We start from the raw sequence: 27,652 nt of genomic DNA, 5'->3' as shown, positions 1-27,652 counted from the left end.
ATCCCAATCTCCATCAGAATCTAATTAATTCAGATGTGTCTGTTCAGCAAAGGCTACTACACCTTCTGAACACAGAATATGCATGTAATGATTTAAATGAAATAACCAGTGAAAACAAACACTCTAAACCTTCCCATCAAAAAACATCTTTCTGTGAGTGTTATCAAAGCACTTGGATGAGATTCTTTTCTTGCTTATGCTGTCATAAATCAATGGCAGCTTCACTAAACTCAGCAGAGTAAATAAACCCAAAATTTAAGGTATCCTTTTCTAAAACATGTATTGAAGACTATTTTGAGGCAGATCAGTAGCAAGTTACATGATTTAACATATATTGCACTTGAAATGCACACAGAGTTATTCATTAACAATTTATAGGATGCGCTCCATAAATTAAACCTTAAAAAGATACTGTTTTTATTTCAGGTACTAACATATCTGAAAGGAGGTAAATATACACTCAATGACTGTCAATAGGAAGAAAAATGTTTTTAAGACATGCTTGTATAAGGAGTAAAAATTATGTCTGCTATAGACGCCTGTTTAGCATTTGTGTAAAAGTTTCTCTTCAAACACAGGGGAATCAGAGCTACTGATTTACCTCATCTAATAAAAAAAGTGGTGTAAAAGAGTTGCTTAGTTCCAGCTGACCTTGAATGTAATTGGCTACCTTGGATGTCTCTATGGTATATGCCATTAAGAAGATAAAAATATACAGGATTAAAATCTGAACCGATAAAGCCAAGAAATTAAGTATTACTCCTTTAATAAGCCTACTTTATGGAAGTACATGAATACCAAAATATCTCCTTACTGACTGCTGCTGAAGTGTGAATAAGTTTACTTTACCAAAAGTAAAAGCATCTAATATTTTATTTTTCCCCTTCTTACCTGTTTAAAAACTATGAATAAAGAATTCAAGGTAAGTTTTTTTACTCCATGACACTCTATTCCATCCAAAATCACTTGTACGCCACCAAATTCTCCAACTTTTTATATATACTTAGTCTAGACTGATAGATTATTTTGTATCTTAGGATGAAGATAGAGGTATATTTTATCTACTGTATTTTTTCAGTGTAACAGTTATTTTCTTCCATACTTCTGTACTATTTAAGAGTTTAAAAGATTATGCAATTTTAAGAACACTTTTTTACAAGGTCAGGGTTGATTATTACAGAGATGAGATTGTTTCACTGTACTGCAAAACAAGAGCTACAAAAAAACCCATTTGAAGTCACAAAAACCAATTAGCCAAGACAAAAAAGTCTGTCAGTTAAAACACCAGGGCAAAGGCAGACACAATTTCTGCCTGTCATGAACAAAGTGGGATTTGTGGTAAACTGTGGGAGAAGAAAAGCTTATGAACGACTGTTTCTTAAATTTAAAAAATCCAAATGTGTAGAGTTCAAAAAAATAAAGAGTCCCTTTACCCCTTGGTATCAAAGTAGCTTGTGTTAAACTGCTACCTGAATTTAGGAAGAACTTAGCACAGATTTGGAACTGTAAAAAACAATGATAAAAGTTGAAGGTGAGATGATGATTTAGGAAGTATACATTATAAAATCATATACACATAATAAAAAAAAGCAAATAAACAGTATCATGAACATGTGTCTCCATGCTACCACAATTGATCTTGTTTCCTTCCTTGATACAGTCACGGATACAGGCCATTACAACCATAACGCAATTTTGTGCTATTATAGTAAACATGAAGGAATTAAGAGACATCAAACAACCTTCTGGTATTTAAACTGAAGTTTAGGGACAGTACATGGCAGCAAGTATACAACTTAATTTTGGTTCAAAACTCCATGGAAAGGACTGAGAATTATGGAGTAATACATTTAGAAAACCAAATCAGTATAACTGTAAGTGGTAAGTTTCAGCTCTAAGGAGTGTTTTGTCAACTTTCCTAGCCTCCATCCTATCACAACAGCTATATTATTACATTGCATTGTATCCTTACAGCTTTCAGCTACACTCAAGCATTTCAGACTTAAATCAAGTTCTTCAGACTAACACAACTGCTAGGGGGTTGCAGAAGTAGGGTGCATTTTAGGATCACTGCTGTCTCAGAAAAATTGATTCTAGCCTTTAATTTATAAAAACCACACGCTGTGAAATCTAATTCAGTATCCAGTAATTCAGTATCCAGTTCTGTTTAAAACTCCATCATATATTTTAAATGCCTACAATTGACTTTTTGTTTCATTTCCTCTGGACAAATGGTATGTTTCACCATGGTGAAATTCCATACATTAATGCATGAGTGACCCTAATGAAGATTTCAAATAACATCTGTCTTCTATTCTTTCTCTTCTTTGTGATACTAATATCCATTTAAAAATCTCGAATCAAGTATTTCCCAAAGAAACCAAACACAAGTCTAATGACTTATGTATACTGTATTTACATCTGAAACAAAAAAGCAATAGTGTTAAGCAACCTGACTTAAACATTAGACAAATTTATTCTTACACTGAAAAGAAACACCCAAAGTTAGGGGACTGGGAGGGAGAAAAAACCAAAACCAACAGGTAAATTGGAAATGTCATCATCTTTCACCCTTAGTGAGGTATGGCATTTTTAGTAGATAATACTGCTAATGAAAACCCTCCTTAATAAATTCGACAACATCTTTCAGTTTCCTCCACTGTACATTACTTCAAACTTCAACTCTGCTGCAAGTCATTCTCCTTGACATCCATTTTTGCCGTTGTATTCCCAACAATCGTTTTTGACATTTCTACTAGTTTTGTAACTTGCATCTCTTTGGTTCTCCTCCTGCCTCTTGACATTTCTCATCACTTCCTCCTTAAATCTTCCTCAGAATCGCAAGTGCTTCTCTCTCTCAAAATATCAGTGAAGCAGTGTCTTTTGCTCAGCTATCAATTCACAGAAGAATACTGGGAGGTGGAAAGACAGCAGTAAGGCTGAAGAGCAGACACAAGCAGCAAAGCTTGCTTTAAATAAAAAGTAAGTAGAAGCTGCAGAGCTCAGGTCACCACACATTACTGGCCTGCCATCACAAGGCTTCTTCTCTTCACATGTTCGATATCCACAACCTCTTAGTCCCTCTCAGCTCCTTGATTTGCTATCAGAGATTCTGGTACCAACATCTTTTCCCTCATTACTTGTTAGGTCTGGGGAAAACTCTAAATCCTGATGAAAAAAAGGTCTTTCTCTACTTTCACCTAGCATATTTCAAACTGACAAATGCATTCTCTACCCTGAGTCTATATTCAGGAAACAGCTAATCCAGGTTTTAAAATACTCTTATGAGCTCTATCAAAAATCAAAGTATTCCCGTACTTCTTCCTTCGTTTTTCCTATAGCCTGCAAACACCTCACGATAGCTAGAACTGCTGTCTCATGTATCATGTAAAATCCAGACACTTCACAGATTACAGATACTGGTGTACACTGCTCAGTCCAAAAAGCAGAAAGGGGAAGTTATAGCTTGAAGTTTCATCTCGAAAGTGTTTTCTGAGTACCCTAAAATTCCAGTGGACTGAGTAGTATATGTGCACTTACTCCTATAATTTTAGTTGCACAAAAACTGCAAGATTTGGCTTATTCACAAAAATATAAATTTCCAGTGCCTATTTCAGAAGGATAATCATCTTACCTTTACAGTTTCACTTAAGACTTGGTTTTTATCTGCTTCTTCACTGGAGTGCAATTCTAGTTTATTATTTAACTCCTGTAGCTGTTGCGCCTGTTCATTCAAAAGCACTTGTGCCTGATGCTCCCGATGTAATGCATTATTTAATTCTTCACATGCACTTTCAAACCTCTCATGGGTGATCAATTTCTGATAAGGGAAATAAATGTGTTTTGATTGTGTAACTGTATTCACTTGTTTACATGCTTGACTTTCAGAGTTCCACTTGCAAACATACCAAATTCTGAAACAAAAGCATGCTAAAGATGACTATTTAGGTTTTTTAACATGAAGACAGATCACCAAACAAAAAAACGGCAGACAACTTTAGTCCTTCTATTTTTTTCAAAAAAGTATTCTGGGTACTGTAAACCATATGCACTCATTATTCTATTCAAATTAGCACCCCAGGTTATAAAGAATCAGATTTAGAAGGAAATATACAGATTAATGTTCCACATTTCACTGCATATCTTATTAAGCCCTGTAAACATCTTCCTGGACTCCTCCTCCCCTCCCCAAAATGTTCCAGAAAGAAGAAATAATTCTTCAAGGAAAATCATCATCTACATTTGAACAACAATCTAAAATGTGACAATTTCACCTAACAGTCCCAGAATTGTAAGGGAATAAAACCCATTAAGAACAAAACTGAAGATGATTAGATACAACGTTGTCTATTGGAGTAAAAAAGAGCCCATTTTACCAGCTAGGAACAGGAAGGAGAATGGATGTGAAATCATCTATTAAATATTCTCTTCCTGCAAATGTTTTGGTTGGGACACACTGACAGGTCTGCCAACTAGGCCTCAGGATCAACACTGAGCACAGCTACAGAAAATGCTGCTCAGACACGACTGTTTCAGTTACGCTGTACACCTGTAAAGCGTGTATAAGAATCCTTAACCATTCACTTTCTCAAATAGCTCAAAAGTGAGCTCAATTCTGAATGCAACCTATAGAAAATACACACAGGAGGAAAGATGTCCAGTGAACCTCCAGCATACTAAAGCAACACAAGTTTCTTCCCCTTCAATAAGGACTGAAGGCACAGTTCCATGAGTATGACAGGGCAGAAACCCACAAACTGGCATCAATTCCTCAAACATGGTGTCCATTACTCAATATACTGTGGTTTCAAGTGGTTAAGGAACCTTTTTGTTGTCTCTTCTCATTCCTGCCAGACAATGCTGTTTACGCATTAGTCAACCCTTAGAGTTTAAGTAAATTGATCAGTGACAGAAAAGAGTCAGAGGAATTTGGTGCATATGTGCTACTGAGAATGTAGAAAAAAGGCTTTTTTCTTCCCTTACCATAAAGTTACTCCTTCAAGGAAACAGCCATACTAAAATTTGCACTGAACTGACTAGTTCAGGACATAATCCATACTCAAAGATGCAGTAAAATGTCTATCATAATATTCAGCAATATCCATGCAGATTTTAAAACAATACATTTATGTTTTAGTAACTTCTCATGAACATACTTATTGGATGCCCTCATTCCAGCTGATTTTACTCTGTTGAAGTGAAATATATAAATCCTTTTAGGGTATATAAATCACAACACTTTAAATATATGGAAGAAAACCTGGATTGCTGAAGACCAAAGATGTAATTTACACAGAATACCTCATTCTACAAACCAAGAAGGGAGATACTTCTATATACACCTGACTTACAGTTTAGTGACATTTACAAGGCAAGTCTTCTGGAAAATTCTGTTAATAGCAGACTGATTTTATATTTGTTTTTCAAAAGAACACAAAAAATGTGTAAAAAGGAAGATCTCTTGTAAGCAGTCTCCTTTAGATCAAATATACTTACAGATTGCTTAAACATATTTAACTGCTCCTGAAGGCTCTGGGCTTTATCAGCTTCTCTCTTCATCTCACTGAAATTCCATTTGAATTCTGCAAGTTTTAGGCGCAGTGAGCGGCGTTCCACCTCTGCTGTATGAAGCCTTTGTATAAATTCAAATATTTGCTTCTGCAAGGATGCTATGCATTTCTGTTAGTAAACAGAAACAAAATCATGTGCTATAAAATGAGCCATTTTCACAATAAAATCAATCGCATTTAATACGCAAGCAAATTAGACAAAGCTGTCATCGGTCCTCCATCTCTAAAGGACACACACAAGTAGAAAAATGTGAATCAGTTTCATCTACTGTTGAGGGTTACTGAAAATTCTGTTTTCAAGGAAGTACCTGTTTTCATGTAAGGTCCACCATAAAAGACTGATTATGTGAGAAAGAGCTTATCCTTTCATTTTGGTTAAAGGAAAGAAGATTATCTCTACTGAAAGATAGAACAGTAAGCCAGAGAAAAATGGGAAAAAAAAAGCAAACCTTAATGTTTAGTTAAAGCCAAAAGCAAGTTTGTTCCCATAAAGCAAATACAATTTTGACAGAACTTTAAAAATATCTTTTTCTTGGAAACATCAAATCTCTTCTTAAAATTCTTCAACAATAAAAGAAAAGATCTATTAATTCCCTAATGCTTTTGGGTGTTGCAAATCAACTTCTGACTCTCTATATAGTTGAGTTCAACTAACAGACTCATAAACAATCTGAAACAAAATTAACGGTACTATCAAGAGCATTTCACTGTAACACTTATGCTGGGAATCTACTGTTTACACAAAGTAGCACTATAAATATGCATACCATAATGGGTAGTCTGTCACACAATCCATCTTCCAGGGCCTGGGTATTTATTTTATGAAGTCCATGAGCCAGCCTCTGTACCAAGGAGTCTTTCTCCTGATAAGTAATGGTCATGCTGCTGTCTAGTGGAACAGTCTCCATTATTACATTCAGCTTGTCCATAAGTTTTGAGAAGGAGTTCCTGGCTGCACTTACAAGTAAGTGTTCAGAAAGCCACGGCTTTGGATCTTTAAGAAGCAACAACAAAAAAGAAACATCAAGTAGGTTATTAGTTTCAGAGGTTTTTCAGTGGAAAAGAAACAACAAATAACATCTTTAAAATACTCAGTAGGAAATTCCCATTAAAGAGCGGAAGAATTTGCTCACAGGAATATCTCAGAGACATACTGGGGACATATGGGACAAATTCCATATTTAGCAATGAACACTACTGCTATCAATCTTTGGATGGAAGAGTAGGACATGATTCTAAAGAACAGTATTTGTTTCTCAAAGAATAATTTCCCAGTTGTTTTTATGTTTTCCTCCAATACTATACTATAAGTCTTTCTTGGGTATTCTAATTCTGTAATTCAGAAAACATCTAAGACAAATGCAAGCAAATGCAAGCCAGGTCAAGTATATCATATGTGATAGCACATGGTAAACTACTTTATCGCAATATTTACAATGCAAATTTCTGAGGGTTTCCTGACTCCTCTTCCCTCCTCTCTATAGATGTCTAAATCATTTGCTGTTGAAAATTAGTGAGGCTTGGTACCTTAATGCCATACTATTTATATTCTGAGACAAGAGAATATAATTTACCTTATTCCAAGGCAATTAAAATTTTACAGCTACAATTACTTATTTCCCCACAGGATTTTGGTAATCATCCTTCTCATATAATGGACTTAAGGCCCCAGCACACCCAACATGTCCTGCTTACTGCTAGATTCGTCAGGTCTGTAATTAATAATTGTGTTTAATGTTGATAAATAAAATTGTCAGTGCTCCTTCCACTAATTGGTATTCCAGATAACAGTTAATAGGTTTATTTATGCCTTAATAAAAGTCTTGTAATTTAGTTTTCCCTCTGCTAGGCAGGTCTTAATCTGTCATTACTTGTCTTATGATACCATCAGTGTAAGATGACAAGAATGGAAGAGCTTATTTACGTTCAGTAGTACAGCATATCTCCTGTTGCTGCAGTGAATTAAAATATTTACTTAAGAGTATAAACAGAAGAAAATAACCATAGCGTTTTTAAGTTAAAGAATTTCCTTTTATACATTGCAAAGATAAAGCAAACAAAACATGATTACTGACATTTTTAGATCACATTTCTCATCATAAAGAATGTATCATTTACACATATGAGATGAAACTTATCTGTAAGCAAACAAAAAAAAAGAACATGATCAAGTCAAATATTCTTTTTTCAGAGTCACACTCCTGCTTGGTTTCAAAATACCACCACTCCAACAACTTCAGTACTTGAGTACCATTTTTGAATACATGTTCTCCATAATCCCAGCTAGTAGTAAACTTGTCTTTTCATCATGTCTAAGACTGCACTCTTTATATTCAAGTCTAAAGCTAAAAATCTTATCCAGCATTTTTATCTCTCACTTCAACTAATAAAACATCATTTTAAATAAAAAAACCAATTTTTATTTTCATACCCAGAAGAAAATGCTACTGGCCAAGTCTCCTCTCTTTTCCTTATGTTGGATCTCTGATGTGATTACTGATCACATAAAAGATATCTTCATATTTTAACTCTTATCACAGATTATCCTGTCCTACCTGTCTTTCAGTTTCAAAGACCATCTCTCTTCTCCAGTCATGACACATTCACTACTTTGAATGTTTAAATTAACCTAAAATTAAAACCAGAACATTTGTACTGCCTTCCACGTAAGATGACACCAAAACCTTCTAAAAACTTCTCCTTTGCCATGATTTTTGGTAAATATCAAAACAAGGATACTGTCAATGAGGTACTGTTACTTCATTTTTTCCCAGTATTTCCACCTGGTATCTCATTTTACACGAGACTGTTTGCCTGCCAGAAAACACAGTATTTCTCTATATGTGCAGTACCTAGGATGACAGCCTGTTTCGCTATGTCTAGAACCTCCAGTTTAACTGTATTAAAAATAAATTAATAACAACAGTTCAGGCAATTGTGTTGTAGCATTTTGAAACAATCATTCCGCTCCATAACCAGGATTCCCATTATTTGGGTCAGTTCGGCATCCACAACTTAAGGCACTTTCTTGAGATGGGGAATAAAAAAGCAAATCATCACCTGTGCTGTTTTTTTTATGAAGAGCAGTTTAGAGTAAATACACAGAAATACGTTGATGCAAGTTACTGACTGCTTTGAAAAATGAAATGAGAATATAATGCAATTCCACAAGTAACTATTTCTATAATCACTAGGAAGAGAATATACGGTTTAGGTATATACATTTTAAGCACCTGCCCACTAAAGATCAAGGAATTACAATAAAAGCATTAAATGATGTACACTGTGATGTGTATAAGAACTTATTAACACAAGTACAGGTATATCACAAAGAGCAATTCTGACATTAAACAAACAAAAGAAAAGACAATGAAAAGTGACAAATCCTACTTCACAGACAGATAAAGAAAGAATTCTTGTTTACTCTGTTTTTGTGAAACAGAACAGTCAGCAGGGTGAACTTGGTAGTACTACACAAGACTAAAATTTTCATGCTAAGCTTCAAAAGCTTTGTGTATGTAAAAGTTGATATCTGTACTTAAAAAGCTTGACCTTTATTTTCTCTGGTTTATTGAAGTACAGGTTCTGTACAAAAACAATCTTACAAAAAAACAAACCAAAAACCCCCAATACTTTAATAAACCTGTATTCAAATTGAAGCTAATAGATCACTCCAAGACATGCTAGAATGAGAACCAAACTAATGGACAGTGTGAAAGGAAATGATCATGAATGTCAAACCAGAAACACTTTTAAAAGCTCAATAAAAAATAAACCTCACCAGTGCACAAAAGCCCAACGTTTCCTGTGTTATCTGAGTGATCTGAATTTGGTTTCTTTCAACTGCCTCAAATGGTTCCTCAGAAGCTAGTAATCTTTAGAAGTAATTTTTAAGAAATTGAACCATTCTATACTGTAGATCCAGATAGCACCTTCTTGTGCCTACTCTCTCCCATGATGCACAGTCTAATCTGGAACTGCCATTATTTCAAGATCTGAAGAGAGCAGATGCCTCTCAGATTACCTATTTACATCTTTAAAAATTTCAAAATCATTTAAGTCAGTTTGAAGGTTTAAACCCTATTTCAAATACGAACATAAAATAATTTTCTAGGTAATGCAAGCTTTCTTTCAAATATATTCCTTCAGAGCCTTATCGCTTTGATACTTCTGGAAATTTCATGTCAAACTTTATTACTACTCCCAAGAACCTTTGGTTCCAAAAAACTTTTGATCTCATGACCAATAGAATTCCAAGTAATACATAAGAAGTTAGATCTTGAGGTTCTGTGAAAATGACTTAATATAGAGATAAGCCATGAAAGAATCACCAAACTGACTGTGGCTATAACACTCTCAGCATGGCTCTTCCTATTTCTCAAAACTACAACTGTGTTGAGTGCAGAGATATCAAGTAAATAGAGTCCACCAGAATTCTCATATACTTCAATACTGGCAAAAAATCATTAGGTTTAGGGTATTCTAAGTAGTCACTTCAGCACATCAGTTCTGCTGTAAAGTTTCTCTTGATTCTTCTCCAATTTGCTGTTCTTACTCAATACTCCGTACACTTACAATATAAACCCCGTAAATATTCTAAAACACAGTTCTAACTTTGTTTTATAAAGATATAAATTTAAGTTACTGAAAACAGGATGATCAAAGAAGAGAGCACCTGAAACTGAATCAAAACACTTCTGATTCAATGGCTGACTTCTGTCACTGGTTTACTGTGCAGGCTTCTGGGGAATGTATCACCTTCTCTCTGTCCTGCTATTTTTCTTTATTCATATAAATTATCCTTCCTTTAATATCCTTTATGCTGTGGCAAAATTATTGGGACTTTGAAACTACCACATATCAAAGAACTAAGTATGACAGCAATGCAGAGGAAATCAAGTGAGATCTTGTATCAGTCCTCAATGCAAAGAAATTAAGGAAGATAGTTAACAGCTGGGACACAAGACATGACACTTCTAGAGACTGGCACTAAAATTTTCCATAGACATAGTAGAATTCTGTATGAGGAGAGACTGAGAAAAGTAGGGAATCTAGACACAAGTCTAATTAAGCAAATAATTAGAGAAGGAACACAGTCAAGAGATAAAATAAGTACTGCTATATATTGTATAAATTGAGAACATTTTACTTCTCTCTCCAAAACCACAAGATAGCAAGTAAACTAGATGAAAATAGTATCCATCAAATTCAGCTGTTTTCCAAATTTGGAAATTCTAGATTCATATCATATAAAACACAGTAGGAAATTATTTCCTTTCAGTTGGCAGCAGTAACGTCCCAGGTTGATTATGTGCCAGTTTTAGGGCCTGCACTTAAAAAATACACAGATCAAATAGACAGAAATGACATAGATTTTCTCTATGGAAAAAAATTAGGTTTGAGCTTCAGTAAAATACTTTTTGAATATGTGAACAGTGGAACAAGTAACTAGGAAGCTTATAAATATGACATCATTGGAAGCTTTTAAGAAAAGGTTTGCCAAATACCTGCTGGCATGGTGTAAATGTTTTTTTTCCTATCTCACAACAAAGCAGGCAAAACTACTTATATGCTTTCTAAAAGCACTCTCCAGCCTTCAGTTTCCATGGCACTATATATTGAAATGATAAAGTATCATATCACCAATTAAAGAAAATTAATCAGTTCCAACAAAACAGCTCTCAAGAGATTTGATCCAGAATAGTTCAGATAAAATCCTAAAAATGGAAATGCTGTAACCACACTGATTATTTATCTTCTACTACAGAAATACACTTTTAAAATTACCTGCTTTTTTAACAACATCCTGTAATTCAGTGACAGAACTGATTATTGCAGCAAGGAGGTTAGAACTAGTAAACCAGCTGAGTGCTTCAACACAGTGAATTTGTTCCTCTTCGCAACCTGTGAAACAGAATTGTAACTAGCAATAAAACTGAGTAACTCAGATAAGGCACACTACTGTCTTCAGCTCTTTCAGAAGTTGACCAAAACTAAAAGTAAAACCAAAACTAAGTATATAAGACACAAACTAATTCTTCTTTCAGGACAATTTAGACTGTATTAAATATGCTTCCAGCACTACTAAAACAGAAAAGTAGATGGATCTTCTATTTTGGTAAACATTATTGATACCATTTACCCTTGTAGGGGGAAGCATGAACTGGTCTGGTAACAGAAAGGGACAGGAAGACTACATAATCTCTAAAGAAAGACTTATAAACCCTATACTAATATTTTACTTGAACCAGAAAGCAACTTTTTGCATTTTTAATACAATATAAATATTAAAAATTATTAATAAAACAAGAGGAAATCTTTTAAAAAAAACGTTGACGGTCATTTAGGAACACTACAAGACATTCACCATGAAGAAGATGTGGTAGCAGCTAGTTCTAAAAGCCATAACACAGATGTCAAGGATATCAAACAGGATGAGTCCGTAAGACCAAGTATTTCCTTTTAGGGAAATTACATTTGTCAAAAAATCCAGAAATTATAGTTGTCAAAATGTCATTAAATTTGTCTTTATGAATAATATTGCTATTTATTATTGACTAACCATGTAACTTGAAACAATTATCAAACAAGAAAACAATAAGCTTACTTGACAGATTACGCTTGCCTTTGGATTCTCCTACACAAACTAGAATTCCAATGCCTTCTTTGAAGCCAGTTACCCAGGAGAAAAGGGAACTAGAAGACTGGGCTAAAATTTTAAGTCTGTTAGCTGCCAAAACTGCAATCACACCTCTTCGGAATACACGAATCAGGCCTTTGAATTTTCTTTTCTTCAGTTTTGCTTCATCTTGATTGTTTTCCTCTACATGAGAGAGAATATGAACTAGGGTCCTAATCTCCTGATTCACTAATTCATAAATGTTGACCTGATCTTGGAGAAGGTCTCTTTGGGAAGACAGAGCACATGACCGGCCATAGAGAGGACACAGGGCACCCGCCAGTAGTGCACAGGCTGCCAGGAGAGATGAATGCTCCTTCTGAACCTGTGTTAACATATTTTTCACAGATACATTTTCAAGGGCCAATTTCTCCTGTCTTTTTTCAAGGACATAAATTTTCTCCTTGTTTTCCTCTGCTGCTACTTGGTATTCCTGTGGAAAAAACAAACAAAACCAGAAGAAATATTAACTAGAAGATATTTTTTAAAATAACAAAATCATTTTTACCTAGACAAAAGCTAGAAGAATTTTTTTTTTTTCAGATTCAAGTAACACATTAAAGGAAGAAAAATTATTAGTCTGTCGAAGTAGCTCTCTCAGCAAACAGTTACAGAACCAGATATATGAAAACGAAATTCGTAGTACAAGGAAAATTTGCACAGTCTTCAACTACAAATGGTCTTCAGATTTCTGATAATCCACGAGTATTGTGATAGCACACAGAAGGTACGTGGCTGTCCACATTCGGTTTATGAGTTAGCTTAACAATAAGCAATTACACATTCCAATTTCAGAAAGAACTTTGTTCTTCAAAACAGAAAAGAAAGTTAGTGTAAGAGAGAAGAAAAAAAGAAGGAAGACTCTGGAAGATAAACCTAGACAGATTGGCAGCAGCTGGGAAAGGGGAAGTAAAGGTGATCTCTTAATTACTTTGTAATCAACCCCCTACTTATATATTCACAGATTAATTAGGTCTCATACAGAACTGAGTTTTCAAAAGAACAGTGTAATACAGATATTTTTATTTTGACTAGCATCATTACAGACTTTTTCAACTTGCAGAATATTTTTTCTTTTCCTCTACATGCACTGAAACAGGAAAAAAGGGTAACACCAGTGTAACAAAGCTAGGGAATGCCAGGACTAAGGTTAGACCACGCAGACTGGTTGCTTTTGATAACATGCAGTTGTTGTACAGGAATCAAGACACTACGCTGGGACCTCAGAGACTTAGACTGGCTTCTTGATGCATGAGAGCCGTCTGTAATTGGAACAACCACTTGAGGCTACATTTAAACAGGATCCAGTGGTATAAGGAGATAATAAATTTTAGGCACTGTTCACAAAAAACCCACAAGCTCAAGCTAAATGCTTACGCTCCCGTTAAAATACACAGACACAAAAAAGCAAACACAAATGGAATGACAAGTCCATATGATCAAGAGAGGATTATGCTAAGCTTCAGCTATCTTCTTAGAGCTATAACCAATTTTGTTAAAAATGGGGTGAGGTTATTCCTGCTAGCAGTAGCCAAAAGAGAAGTAAAATGGTGTCATCCAGCCACATTCCCATATGTTCAATGTGGTATAGGTCCCAAGTGGTGAAGCAGGCACCCTAGTTGCTTCTCCCTCCTACATCCTGCAAGCACAACAGGGGAAAAAAGTATATAAGCTATGCCTAGAATGGAAATAGAAGATTCCATGCTTCTATAGAGATGTACCCTAGTCAGTTCAGAACGTCTGTGATCAAATAAATATTTTATTTTTTTGAAAGAGGAAGAATTCCTAGTGTTATTAAAATACTTTCAGTGATATCAAAATAGAGTAGGTAACTAAAAGATTTAATTACAAAATGGAATTTAAAGGCCTCATATGTCACTTTACTACTCTAAAACTAAGTATGAACATGTACAATACTTTCAGTGCTACTGCATTATTTACAGTGTTTGATTTTTATAGAAAAAAAACCCTGATAGCATGGCTGGAAGGAACTGAAAAGGTAAGCTGAATTTAGAAAACAACTTACAGTTTCTGGCCATCACAGGTGAAAGGCCAGTATCTTGAGTAAACAAAGTGTGATCCCTACAGGGCTTGTTGGGCAGCAATACTAACATTCAGTGCTCTGTCTAATTAAAGTTTATTTTTAAAAAAAGCTTGGTGTTTTTATGCTTATGGTTATATGGTAATATGCAAAAGTGAACAAGACAATCTCCGACTACAGAAACGTAGAAGTTCTGTATGAAAATACACCTTTTTTTACTGGCTAATAACAGCTTTTGTCTTACCCCACACTGTTTCTAGTGATTTCTTCAAAGCTTAAAAGCACAGTTTTTGAAAGGGACATAGAATTCTCTTCCTAAACACTGGCAAGTCAACTTCCTTTGGTGTTTGAGGTTTGAGGGACACCTCACTGGGTTGCAGAGCTTGGTAGATTCCAGAAATACTTAACAAAAAATCAGGTGCTACTAGCAACACTATTTTATCCTACTTCTTACTGGGTCCTTACCCTTTATTCTGGCATGAAAACAGAACTGGAAACTAGAAATATGACACCATGACTTCAAAAGGTTCTCTTGTATTTTAGGTGTTTCATTTTACTACATATATGCACCTATACATCTAAATAAACAACATCAACACCACTGTCCTCCATTTCTTTCCTATGTTTTAAGTACATGGGCCAGACATGTCTATCAAAGGCATGCGGTGGGTCAGGAACAGTATAGTTACACATAACTTTTCCTTTTGCATTGATTGAACTGATTTTTGATACAACTGCAAGATACCACAGCCTTTAGCTAATTCACCTGCTCTGCTGTAGAAGCAAGGCTTCCAAACAAAAAAAGAAAGCCAATTAAAAAAAGACTTTTTTTTCCTCCCTAGAGGACTTTTTCCCTTTTCTATTTAGCAAACCTTTTTCTGTTGATATTAACATTTTTCAAGTACTTACAGGATTTTCCTCTTAAAACATGTTTTTGCATATCAGAACAAAACCCTTCTATTTTATGTTGTTTCCACAAAAAATGGGGACAGATTAATAAATGTCTACATAATAAACAAGCAACAACTAATAGTTAAAATTCAGAGGACATTTCCTATGAGACTGTGCACAGTCTGAACAAAAATATCTGTGTGAGGCTAAGGAACAGGCATAGTAACATTTTCAAAATGGCACACTATCAAATCAAAAGGACTGCATTCCTGCTACAAAATGTAAGGAAAAAGGATATGCATTTTAAACTCCACTGACTCTCCAAACATGGAGACCATGGACAAAGAAGTACAGTATCTACAGAGTGTCTTGTTTATTGCTGATCTGTGGTAAGGCCACTCTGGATATTTCTGCCCTACAGAAAAAGTGAAACTGCTTTCTGATTACATCATCCCTCTGACCTACAGTAACAGCTGTGAAGTAGTACCTTTTAACATCCACAGATCCTATCTTGGAGTCAGGGACCCTGAACAGTACTGACTGGGGACAGCAGCAGTGACAGTAGCAGACATCACCGCTACTAAAATCTCCAGATTTTACAATGATACCTTTTAATCATAAGGAGACCATTCTGAAAAAACATAAATCTTTAATGCAGTTTTAAGAAACCAAAACAATAATTTCCATGATGTATTACTCATATTGCTGTGCAGTTAGAACTCTCAGTTAACTCCTGAGAGTCTAAACTGACAGTCTTCAGTTTGCCTTCACATATGTACTAACAAGTGCAAAAATTAAAGAAGTCTCAACCCAGGAGCTTTGAAGAGAAATGTCTAGAAGGCATGGAACACTGGTTGAAGACAAAGTTACAAACAATAGGATGCATTCTATGATGTAACATCAGCTTGAGTGATTTTTTACTGTTCTGCACCACCTTCCCTTTCCAGAAGGAAATAACACCTACAAGGGATTAGTTCACTAAACTTCTTGTAATTAACACTCAGATCCTTGGATGGAAAATACAGCAAATTGCTACAGCTTCCTTGTAGTGCTAGAATAAATGTCCTAGAGTGATGAGACCCACAATTCTACACTGAAATACAGAATACTGGCAAATTAAATTCCACTTACACTGACTGTATGTTCCCTATAAAAAATAAGTAATAAAGCCTGTTAAAATAATTAAATTTAAATATCACATTCTGTATCTTTATGTAAACACTGGCACTCAGTAATATCTAAAGGATCCTTTGAAGGCATTCCATAACTTTGGCACATTTTCCCTTGTTTCCTGTAGAAACAAGGCTACATTAGTCTGCACACCTCTGATCCACAGAGCACAGTGATCTTGCAGACAAATGTGGCTAACAGGCTCAAAGTGCAACAGGTAAAAGACAGTCAAGTCTGGAGTAAGACAGCCCTAACAGCAGACATCCATGGACCTATCTGGGGTGGATCCCAGAGAGACAAAAATCTTAATCTGGTATTTGCAGGTCCAAAGTCAGTCATAAATTAGAAACCCAGAATAAATTAGATTGTCTTCTTTACAGATTGATATTGAATGGTAAGGAAAGTGAATGGAACATCGGATGGAAAAAAAAATGAGACAATGTTCTGTTGAATCATCTAAATGTATACAGACATTGCGTTGCCGAGATTACAACACTGCCAGCTTGTATTCCAACATTACATAACTTGTGTTAGAAAGCACGCCCAGATGTTTCCAGACGAAAGCATCTCCCCTTTAGAAACACAGTAGTCCTATACAGCAAGTTGACAGGTAAGTCTTTTCCAGAGGACATGCCTAACACACTCCACAGCAGAGCCATGTTTTCAGTACATGCTCTGCCTGCTGTCTACTCAATTCAGCTGAGAGGACTGGCAGGTTCAGCGCCATCCCAAAGAATGGTGCAGTACTGCACAGCACCAATTCTCCACAGTAACAGAGAGTTCTGAGAGAGATGACTCAGACCTTTCTTTTGTGCAGCATCCATAGGAGGTAGAAATCTAAACTACATAACTCCACATTTTATTTAGGAAGGAAAAGTAATTTTTAAAATTGAAACTAAGCTTCCTCATTTCATCACTTAATGTTGGCAATGATTTCATAGGATGAAACTACAGGATGTTAGGGAAACTTAATATAAGTCTGGATGCCACTTATTCCACTTACAGGGATGTTTTTAGTATTGTCAATATCCAGTGTGAAATGTAAATATCAAGCAAAAGATATATGCAAGATTTTAACTCATTTCCAAGAAGTCACCATAAATCTCTCTGGCTAAAGAATACTTCATAATTACATATTTTGGAGTGCAGACTTCCAAGTCCAAAATCTGAGTCAAATACAGCATTCTTCTAAAGAAGTAAGTTTCACATGGCAGTCACAAATAACAAGGCATATCTTATTTCCTCTATTTCACAACACTTAACCAAAACACATGTAAGGAATGTGACTGTAACAACAGTGAATTGTGGTTGTAGAATAGCAGTTAAAAAGTTTAGATTGCATGTAACTTCTCCAACCATCGGTGACAACAGTTTTACACTTTTGAACCACTGCTCACTGTAGTATCTGTATAACGAAGTCCTTTAATACTGTTGAAATCTACCAGTGTAGCAGATAATTAGTTCTGAAGGTCAGAATGTATATACTAAATTTATTCCCAGGACACCACATTACTGTTACTCTAGAGTCTTTACAAAGCATGACACAGAAAAAGTAACTGCTGCACTATATAATTCTTAAAATAAGCAATTTCAATCTTAGAGCTTTAACATTCTCAAAAAAAATCACTACCAACTCTAGACCAAATTAAGCAATTCATTTCTGGAATGTTTTAACAAAGTAATTTATTTCTTATTCTAAGTGAAGTTAATACTAGCACAGTGTTGGGGTTTTTTTTAAAAAGATATACTAAAATTCCCAAACAACCTTAAAATGGTTAGGAGCTTAAACTACTGAAATAATCCATTAATATTTACAAGAAGAAAAAATAATTGTTAAGTTGACAGCACCATACCTGTGCCCTTGCATGAACCTCCCCAAGGAGACCTGAGTACTGCTGTTCCAGATACTTTTTTTGTTTCTGCCAACAGCTTTCCTGTGATTTCATCTGTTCAGCCATTTTGCTAAAAGCATCTTCCTGGTTCTGCTGAAGCTCCTTCATAGTATCAGATTTGTTCTTACAAATATATTCTAGGTGAGATATCTGCGTGACAAGCATTTACAAAGAAACTCTTTTACCTCTCAAAATACCTTTTTACTTTAATTCTACATATTAATTTAAGCACAGACTACTCCAACATGACAGATCACTTGACTCTTGCAACAAAACTGAGACATATTTCTATTTTGGAATAATGAGTTTTCCTTGGTTTCAGTTTTGCCATCCTTATACCACCTTGCAGATATCTGTTGCTGCCTTTGTTGGAAACCTGAACTAGATGTTTCTTTTTTTTTTTTTTTTTTAAACAAATGCATTAAATCTTGTGCTGCTAGATTAGTAATCTAAGTATAGCAGTCCTTTAGCAGTTTGCAAGGATTGCAAGTAATAATGAAAAAATTTTTTGTTTTATTGGAAAGCCAAGACATTCCATATATTATTAAGTATTAATGTCAGGAAATTTTAGTGTACAGAATGATTTTCTCACAAGTAGCTCATTAGTTTATGATGTGTTTTCAACAAGCATGAAGGGATTCACTCTGTGGTTTAACTTTGTAGCTCCCATGCAAACTAAATGGAATAATGAAGCAAGCTAACAACGACCTCTAAATACACATGCCTACATACTTTGTTACTAGAGAGTATCAGCCAGATACCTTCCAAATAGATCACACGAAACTGCAGGAGAAAAATTTTATTCTCAGAAGGCAGGTACAACTGAGGTTAACAATTCACTGTAACTAGCCCTGTCCCTTACTTGGGCCAGGAGTGGTCACAATTCCAGCAGATGAGAAACATCTCGAAGAGCTTTTCCCTTCCTATGCCTCAAGAACAAAAAGTCAGGGCAGCCAAGATCTAGAGTTGCTCTACTAGACTGTAGGACTGGCATGATCAATGGAACTAGAACATGAACTGAAACCTTAAAGAGTGGCATATGTTAGTCTGTGGAGCCAGCTTCAGTTACTTAAAAAGAGTCTTTTCTTCCCTAAAAACAGAGGGATTTCTGGGGAGAAAGGGCATGTAAGCTTATTCACGTTAAAATAATACAGAAAAAAGTACAGCTTCTGCCTTAAACAAATATTGGCATGTTTTATAAAAGTAAGTATTTTCTACTGTATTTCTGAATACAAATTTCATAATCCAAAAGTTACAATTAAACCAAAAAACCACACTGGCATTTTTTCATATAGTACCTCTGAATCATAAACATGTTATTTAAAGATGATGTTCCTGGAGTAAGTGTGTTTTGTTTCTGTTTTATGCTAAAATAAAGACTTGCTTTATTAGTGTAAATGACTAAGTTCTTTGAATTGCTTCATCAGTAAGATTAATTTATTTTCTTTTAATTAGGTCCCTGTGGCTAATATTGGCTAGCACTATTAGCATGTCCTGCACAGAAAGTGGAGCTTAGAGACTTCATACAGACTTCAGTCACATTTACATGCCCACAGCAATGGCATCAAACTGAGTTGTAGACAAGCCATAATTAATGGTATTGAATTATTAACGTCCAAATTCTTTTTGAAATAAGATGAATGTCAGTCCTTTTTAATGATACTGTGATGTGGACAAATGTCACTGAATTTAATAGAGGTAGCTGGTGCCTAAGGACACTTACCTTCTCATTAGCCCTGTTGAGGTCTAAGATCAGGGCATCAACATTCTCCTGCAAGATTGCACAAAGCTCAGACCAAGAGAATCTATCCAGGATGCCTTCTGGTTGTTTTATAAGCACACAGCCTGCTACCAAATGCTGGTATAAGCTATGGAGGAAGGTTAGCTTCTCCTGAGACAAAAAGAAAAATTAACTGTTGTATCTGAACAGTGTTAGAATCCAAAGAGATGCATTACATATGTAGTAATGTGAGCTGCACGCAACTGAAAAAACCCACAAAGCTGATTCTCAAACCTTTTCAAAATTCCTCAATTCCTTGTTAATATTTGCAGTCATACATATTAAAACCGGAGTAAGAAAACAGTTTTTGCAAGATTTGTCTAATTAGACATAGTATATAAATAAAGCCAGCCCAATCCTGCAGTGGTCACAACCATGATCTGATACAGACAAAAATTTCCATGTTATTAATAGAGGTGATTTTATCATTCATGTCAAGACTTTCGGGTACATTCAAATTGCACTCACTTCCAGCACACAGAAAATTGTCTGAATGGCTTGGTAGCACACCCTGTTTATACAGCTATTGCTCTGAAGTCTTTTAAAAGTTTTTTTTTGTGTGGATTATGTATGACTAAATAGCTAGACAAAATAGGCTTATAGCTTCATCAGTTAAATTCCACAAGTCATGTCTCATTCACTTACACTGTCAGTCAGTAGTATAATAAATCGATGTAAGTTATAAATAAACTTTAGCAACGATACCATGCAACAAAAATTCCAGCCTTCATCCTTTTAGTACATATATGCCACTTAGCAACTTTGATTAAGGCAACAATAGAAGGCTGTACCTCAAAAGCCACAAGAAACAGAGCCTTTATTCAAAGTCAGTAAACCATTGTCAAGCTTCCCATTGTTTTCCAGAGGCCTTGGATAAGGCTCTACATTAAGAAATCGGGGATGACCAAGATGGGGAACTATGGTTTTTCCAAGTCCTCTCCATTATACTTAGGTGCATTTTCTCACAATTATTTCATGGTACTTCAGGCAACAAAAAATTGTAGTTTAGTTTAGTTTGTTTCTAGCAGATCCCCTAATTCCCTGAAGAAAAATCCAATGCGTCACCATCATTACATTTTCGCTTGGACTGTGATAAACCAAGGATGATAATTATACATTTGGCATGAAAACAGGGGTCCCGAGACCCAAAATCAATTCACACACTGAATGCAACCACAGTGTTGTAGACATGCTGACTTTACAATATAGCCAAGCTTCTAGTTTCCTTCACTTAAATAATCATCTGATGTGTGTAACAATTCCAGCTGCTTCATGTGGACACTATTTAAATACCAGACTGTAAAAGAGGTGGAAAGAATGTTTCCTTTTTACTCAGTTGGCATCCATGTCCAAATTTATGGAAGTAATAAGCTCAATATGCACGGCAACTATGATAAAGAATATCATTGCTATTGCTAGTACATAACTGCTTTATTGGGGGAAAAAGTAACAAAATTAACATCTGTAAACAAATATAAGGGAAGATACAATAGTTCTGAAATAAAACTTTGTTCTCATATATAGCACACCACAATGAGCTAACAGGTCACAAATAAGAATTTCTAGGTTTTGAGGCACACAGGCACATTTGCTATCTATCAATTGCCATGTGAATCAGTACTTAACAACACATGATGATGATACTATTGTATTTTCCAATTGTAAAACATTTTTATTAACTTTCAATTTGAAAGAAAGAAATAATTGTTCATTAGGTGTAGCTCTTTAAATAAACTCAGCTGTTCAAATATTCAAAATACTGGAAGGGTTATGCTATTACTTCTGATATACAAGGAAGGAGAACTAATATGTCCTGAAATCTTGCAGATATTAAATACATATTTCAAAATTCATATCTTAAAATCGTACTTTGGGGATAAATCTGTTAAGACTAAGAGTAACCATCTGATGTATGTAAATGTATAAAGTAGAGATTAAATAAAGACTATCTTTGACAGTCATCTTGTCTCTGGTAATACCTCCATATCCTTCTGGTAAGCCCTGGTAAGCTTCTGGATTTCATTTTCAGATTCTGTGGCACGTACTTTCTCCTTCTCCCAACATTGCCGTACATTCTGTAGTTCCATTTTTAAAGTGCCTATTAAAGTCCCTCTGTCTGCACACTTAGTGTGCAGATCATTTAACTCTTTATTGGCATCAGCCAGGTTATCCTGAGCTTCCTGTAGAACAGAGGCATGGAACAGAAAGGCTGGTAAGATTTTACTCTATAAAAGGTTACCTTAGTCCAGTGCTCACCATCTGAAGAAATAAACAGTCATGTAGCCACATGTGTTCAGAAGACTCCAGGCTAAGTTGACTGTATCTTGTCAATAATAAAATATCAAAACTGACAATAGTCCTTCTCCACAGCTTGTAACTAGATGGCATCTAAAACCCATCTGAGAGTTAAAAGCACCATGATGCAGTGACCTTTGGAATCCTCTCTACCCCCACAACTGAGATGCAGACCGCATGGATGCAAGTTATCCTCTGCAGTTTGGAGAGCTCTCAGAGCTAGTGAAAAGGTACATTACTTTCATAAGTACATCTCTGGTCCATTACAGCTGAGTCGGTAGGCAACACAGACAACTGTTGTTACCCACTCTATTCTTTATTTGCATGATAAAAAAAACATAAAGACTCTCTTTGGAGGTTTAACCATGGGAAGAAACTAATAATCAGAAATATTCATAAATACGATCATTATGTTACCGGTACCAAATCTCATAAGCTAAACAAAAAACTTAATACACCACCCCTTCTCGGCCAAAAGATTGCTAAGATGGATTGGACAGATACACATGCCTTCCTCTCCTACAAGCACTGGACTTCAAGCACTATTAAAGTTTACTAAAGGTCAAACTGAAAGCACCATTTCTCATAAAATCATAGCTGCTTATACAGGAAATATAATAGGAAATATACTGCCAAATTCATCAGACAATGACAACTTTTATTCTTCATAGTAGGAAATATACCCCCAAATTGATCAATGACAACTTCTATTCTTCTGAATGAAAATATTAAAATATTAAAGCAACATTAAATTTCTAACACAAATGTTTTCAGACTAGAACTAGTTTTCACTCATATATACAATTTTATTACCAAAAATTTAAAGAGATCAAAAACTGATATAATGCACAAAACCCACCACCATCTGTGTGTAGCAATCTCAGTTTTTGCATGAAGAATACAAGTATCTGTTGCAAGGGGTTGCAATATTTTCAGGTGCTTTACAAAGGTGCTACAACAGAAGCAGAAGTGTAAAGTCTTCTGAACATAAATTAGTAAAGAAAGTTCAGATCAGATGATAGATTGTATGCAAGTGTCAATAAATATGAAGATTCAACGAGGGTTGCAGAAGTATCTGTGACTAAACCAAAGTGATAAAGCAGCATATCCCCAGGAAAAGAATCTAAGAAACACTGGGAGCAGAGACGTTCTATTTTGTCAGTAATACAATACACTGCCAATTGGGAGATTAAGTTTAACCATGACCTCAAGACTTCCTCTCTCCCTTGGCCACTGATGTAACCAGACAGGACATTACAAAAGTGATGTGCCAGCCGAGAGATCAGAACAAATTTTTGTTCAGAAACTAAAGAAAAGAGTTCTCAAGTGTTTTTCTCAGTTCTCAGGTAGATGTTACTCTAAGAAATTTAGGGCTGCACATTGTACAACTGTTAAGGATGATCTGATGCTTCATACATGCATTAACTTGTCTGAGAAACACGGAACAAAAAAAAAATTAACAAAGGACATCTTTAACAAAATATGCTTTCATATGAACAGAAGTAATTAAATTATCTTCCTGAGAAAAACAGTTAAGAGAAAAAAATTACTGATGCTGATTTCAATATAAAACAATACTTTGCAAATTGATAAATCTATTTCATATTATTTCAAAAGCGCAATCATTGAAATGATCAGTTATGTAGTCTAAGGTGGTAACTAGAATAAAGCAGCATGGCTTCACACAAGCTTGCAAGGTAAACTAGTCCACTCAACAGAATACAACAATACAGAGACTTATTCTGATAAGAAAATAAAGATACCTTAGATTCAGAAACACATTTTTTGCAGAACTTTCAAATTTTATGTTAAGTTCATGAAACCATACCTTAAGGTCTTGACTTAAAGCACACATTTTCTCTTTGGATATCTCGAGTTCTTTGGTCATCTTTTCACACAAAGCCTTCATTTTCCCAAGCTGTGTAAAATACAGAGGTCAAACAGGCTTTTACAGAAAAGTTACATAATCACTTGAATATAAAGGAAGAATTTACTAATTAAATGTAAAAAAATGTATTCCCTTGACAATATTTATAATCCATACAATCTAAATAATGTGCCATTACAAAAGCACGAAATAACTCTTTTATAATGACTTAAGATAAATAACAGTGGCAGAATCCCAAACTAAGTCCACTATTAACTTTCCCATTAACCCTCAAAATATCTGACAAAAACAGACTTTGAAATGCATTTGAAAATTTAATAAATTCAGATTATGATCTGGGAAAGTGGTTTACAAAAACAAGTTTTCAAAGTCAGTGGCCATTTGCAGAAATCATCCAGCTACAAGCGTGGTCTCTACTTTTTACTGAGCACTGGATAGTACACACATACCTGTAAAAAGCAGCAATGTGCCTGAGAGGCATGGTGACTACTGAACTGTTTGTGGTGTTACAAGTAACCACCTCAGGCGTAGCTCGGGACCATAATGTACACTAGCTTCACTTTCCACTTTCAAAAAAGATAACAAGACTTCACTATAACCCATATCTTTGGTTACCTGATAATCAGGTTAGCAATACAGTTGTCTGAAAGAAAGCATCGAATAGAAATGTATTATAGTGCAGGTCACTGCTGGCACATGAGTATTAAGGAGCAACTCAGAAGTAAAATATCCCATTTACAAAATTTACAGATTGCTTTGGAAATTATATTTTTGTTTGACCTCAAATCAGGACACCTAGCAGAACCCTTAGAAATAATTATAGTAAATTACAAAGATAAAAGACTGGAATATTTCCAGTCTTTTTGTTGGTTTACTAGCCTTCTCTCTTCTCCCAAAAAATATTCTAGCCTCTGCACTATACAGAAAGTCAAAAGCTTGTTATCTGTCAAAACCAAAACACTTACACACCTTTCAGTCACACAAATGAACTAGATTGTTTAATCTAACGTTTAACACAGTAAATTAAAGGTGATACATGACAAGCTTACCACCATATTTCACATATACATACAGGTGCACACATATAACTATCAGTATGTGGGGTCTTGTTGAAAATCTCTTTATAGAAAAAAACACTACATAATTAATCAAAACTAAACCCTTACTGCTGTGTATTAAAACATCCTGGTTTTATTGCATAGTGCCCTTCATAGTCCCTTTGTGCATTATTGTATTATTAAAAAGTTTTATTACTAAACATATCTAATATATAAAAAGCCAAAAGCAGCATTATCTATAGGGGTGGGGGTAGTCAAGAAGGACAGCGCACTGCCCTTTCTGTGCACCATGAAGGTGCTCAGTGATCTCTGGCTCCATACGACAACTTCAGGGTCAGTCACACGCAGTCCTACTGGGAAGTCTTGTGGCAGGTCATCTGTTGGTCCTGCTCTGCTTGCGATTTATTTTCCTTGACAGTTCATTCTTCTTTCTGTCAGAATACTCTCTTTGCTTTCTTAGCAGCCACCCCCTTGGTCTCCCCACTGCTGTCTCTGGCACAGTTTCACAACAAAGCACATCACTAAGCCAAAGCCTGCTGAGTCGACTTTTCAACTGTGCTGCCTGTCACGTGACATTCCTCCTCCCAAATAACAATTCGCTGTGGGTAATATGTTCCTAGTTACTCTGCAGCTTCCAGACTTGGGTCTCAGAAGGGTTTCATAATGACTATACACATTGGTTCTCTTATCTCACTGGGAGAGACCTAACAGTGCTTGCTGTTTACAAAAGTATAATTGTTTCCATGGTCGCTTATTTTTGTGCCCATTGAACAAACTCAAAGGTCTTGCAGGAGACCATTCTCTTCTCAATAAAAGGGGCAAAGCCAATATACATTTCCTCTGGTTTTTGTTTTTTTGTTTTTTGTGTTTTTTTTTTTTTTAAATATTTTAAGTGACTAGCTAGACTATGCATTTGTCAAAACAAAAGACAAAATCTAGAAATGAAAAAACAGTATTGGCACTTTTACAATCTTATCACACTTTGTCTTTCTGTATTTGCCAATTTTATCCAAAGAAAAGCTAATTATAAGTTTGTACAGAAAGCCTTAACAGTGCAGTTAACTCCCCTCTACAGCCTTTAAAGCCACACATTCATAAAACATTTACACCCAAGAGGATTAATTTAATCACATTAGCAATACAAGTGAAGAAATAAATGAAAGATTATGACTTTTCAGTCAGTGAAGTAAAATGCCAGTAGGACTGCATGAAAAACATTTAATTTTTTTCAAGGGTAAGACTTACAAAATTGAAGTATTTCCATTATTGTCTTAGATAAAATATTGTCACAGTCCTATTTTACTTGAAAAGACCTCAAAATATCACCAAAAGAGACTTCATTGTAAACACACTCATCTCTGAAGATTATGCCACTTTAAATGTACATGAGCATGTACATTTACATAACTGATACCAATGATTGCTGAGGTTCAAGTGTTGTGTATTTAGGAATATTGTGGTATACAGTGCCTAACTTAAATCACCTTTTAACTGAAATCCTAGATATGAATGGCTCGTTTTCCTGAAAGTTTCTTGAAAATAATAACCCCAACAGGTTTAATAAGAAAACAAAACAAAATTAAACTAAAAAGAAAAAAAGAAAAACCTCTTCTCCCTGTCCCCTCAAATGTAACGGAAACTTCACTGTAGGGCAAGCTTAGAGAAATAGTAGTGACAGAGATTATTTCTTTAGCTATACGTGAAGCTGCCAACTCAACACTCCCACTCTTCTGACCTTTTTTACAAGCAAAGCATATGTACTGCTGAAGGCCGAAGGCAATACATATAGAGCCAAACAGTGCAAGTGTTACCTCATTAGACATATCTTCCAGCTTGTTCTGGTAAGCTGTCAAGGTACACCTCAAAGTCTCAAGGACAGAGAGGCTCAGAGGTTTATCTTTGTCCTTAAAAGTGCCTGAAGAAAAATACAGAATGAAAATTAAGCCTTAAAGCCACAGAGAGAAATCTACTCACTCTGGATGAGAGGTATTAAAATTAGTTAGGGCTTCAGTGACAATACAAAACACTGAACAGCAGCCTTGTTTGCCACAAGAGATGCAGCTGAAGAGCTATACTTTCACAGTAAATACAGCTGAAAGACATTTGTATAAAAGCTTTAATACAAGATACAGAACTGTACATTGTGGATTACATTTCTACCTAACGCATTTGGTATGCAGTCTTGCATATAATTTCTACTGTGGTGAAGTCTGTGTCAGTCAGATCAGCCAACTTCAAAACCACACAATAACACACTTTGAAAAACATGTTGCCTGAAAGTTAAGTATGTTACACTTCTGACATTATTTTGCTGTTGTGACTAAGCATGTATATTATAATATAGTACTTCATTTACTCAAAGCTTTACCAAGCCAAAGATCACATGAC

At 35.3% G+C, this 27,652-nt stretch overlaps 1 protein-coding gene across 3 annotated transcripts in view; it reads right to left on the bottom strand.

Moving 5' to 3' along the window:
- Window positions 1-27,652, bottom strand: part of CCDC171 (coiled-coil domain containing 171) — a 152,661-nt gene that overhangs the window by 75,484 nt on the left and 49,525 nt on the right. For all 3 annotated transcript variants that reach the window (XM_074857223.1, XM_074857222.1, XM_074857221.1), the window contains 10 exons: window positions 27,076-27,179; window positions 24,147-24,236; window positions 22,003-22,203; window positions 19,967-20,134; window positions 18,205-18,393; window positions 12,178-12,682; window positions 11,358-11,474; window positions 6,338-6,564; window positions 5,497-5,679; window positions 3,635-3,820 (listed from right to left, as the gene is read on the bottom strand). In XM_074857223.1, coding sequence (XP_074713324.1) covers window positions 3,635-3,820; window positions 5,497-5,679; window positions 6,338-6,564; window positions 11,358-11,474; window positions 12,178-12,682; window positions 18,205-18,393; window positions 19,967-20,134; window positions 22,003-22,203; window positions 24,147-24,236; window positions 27,076-27,179 — 1,970 coding nt within the window. The remainder of the gene's footprint in view (window positions 1-3,634; window positions 3,821-5,496; window positions 5,680-6,337; window positions 6,565-11,357; window positions 11,475-12,177; window positions 12,683-18,204; window positions 18,394-19,966; window positions 20,135-22,002; window positions 22,204-24,146; window positions 24,237-27,075; window positions 27,180-27,652) is intronic.

This window comes from Strix uralensis, chromosome Z (genome assembly GCF_047716275.1).
Source record: "Strix uralensis isolate ZFMK-TIS-50842 chromosome Z, bStrUra1, whole genome shotgun sequence".
NCBI classification, from domain to species: Eukaryota; Metazoa; Chordata; class Aves; order Strigiformes; family Strigidae; genus Strix; species Strix uralensis.
The sequence above is the reverse complement of the archived record's forward strand: the minus strand, read 5'-3'. Positions and strand labels throughout refer to the sequence as shown.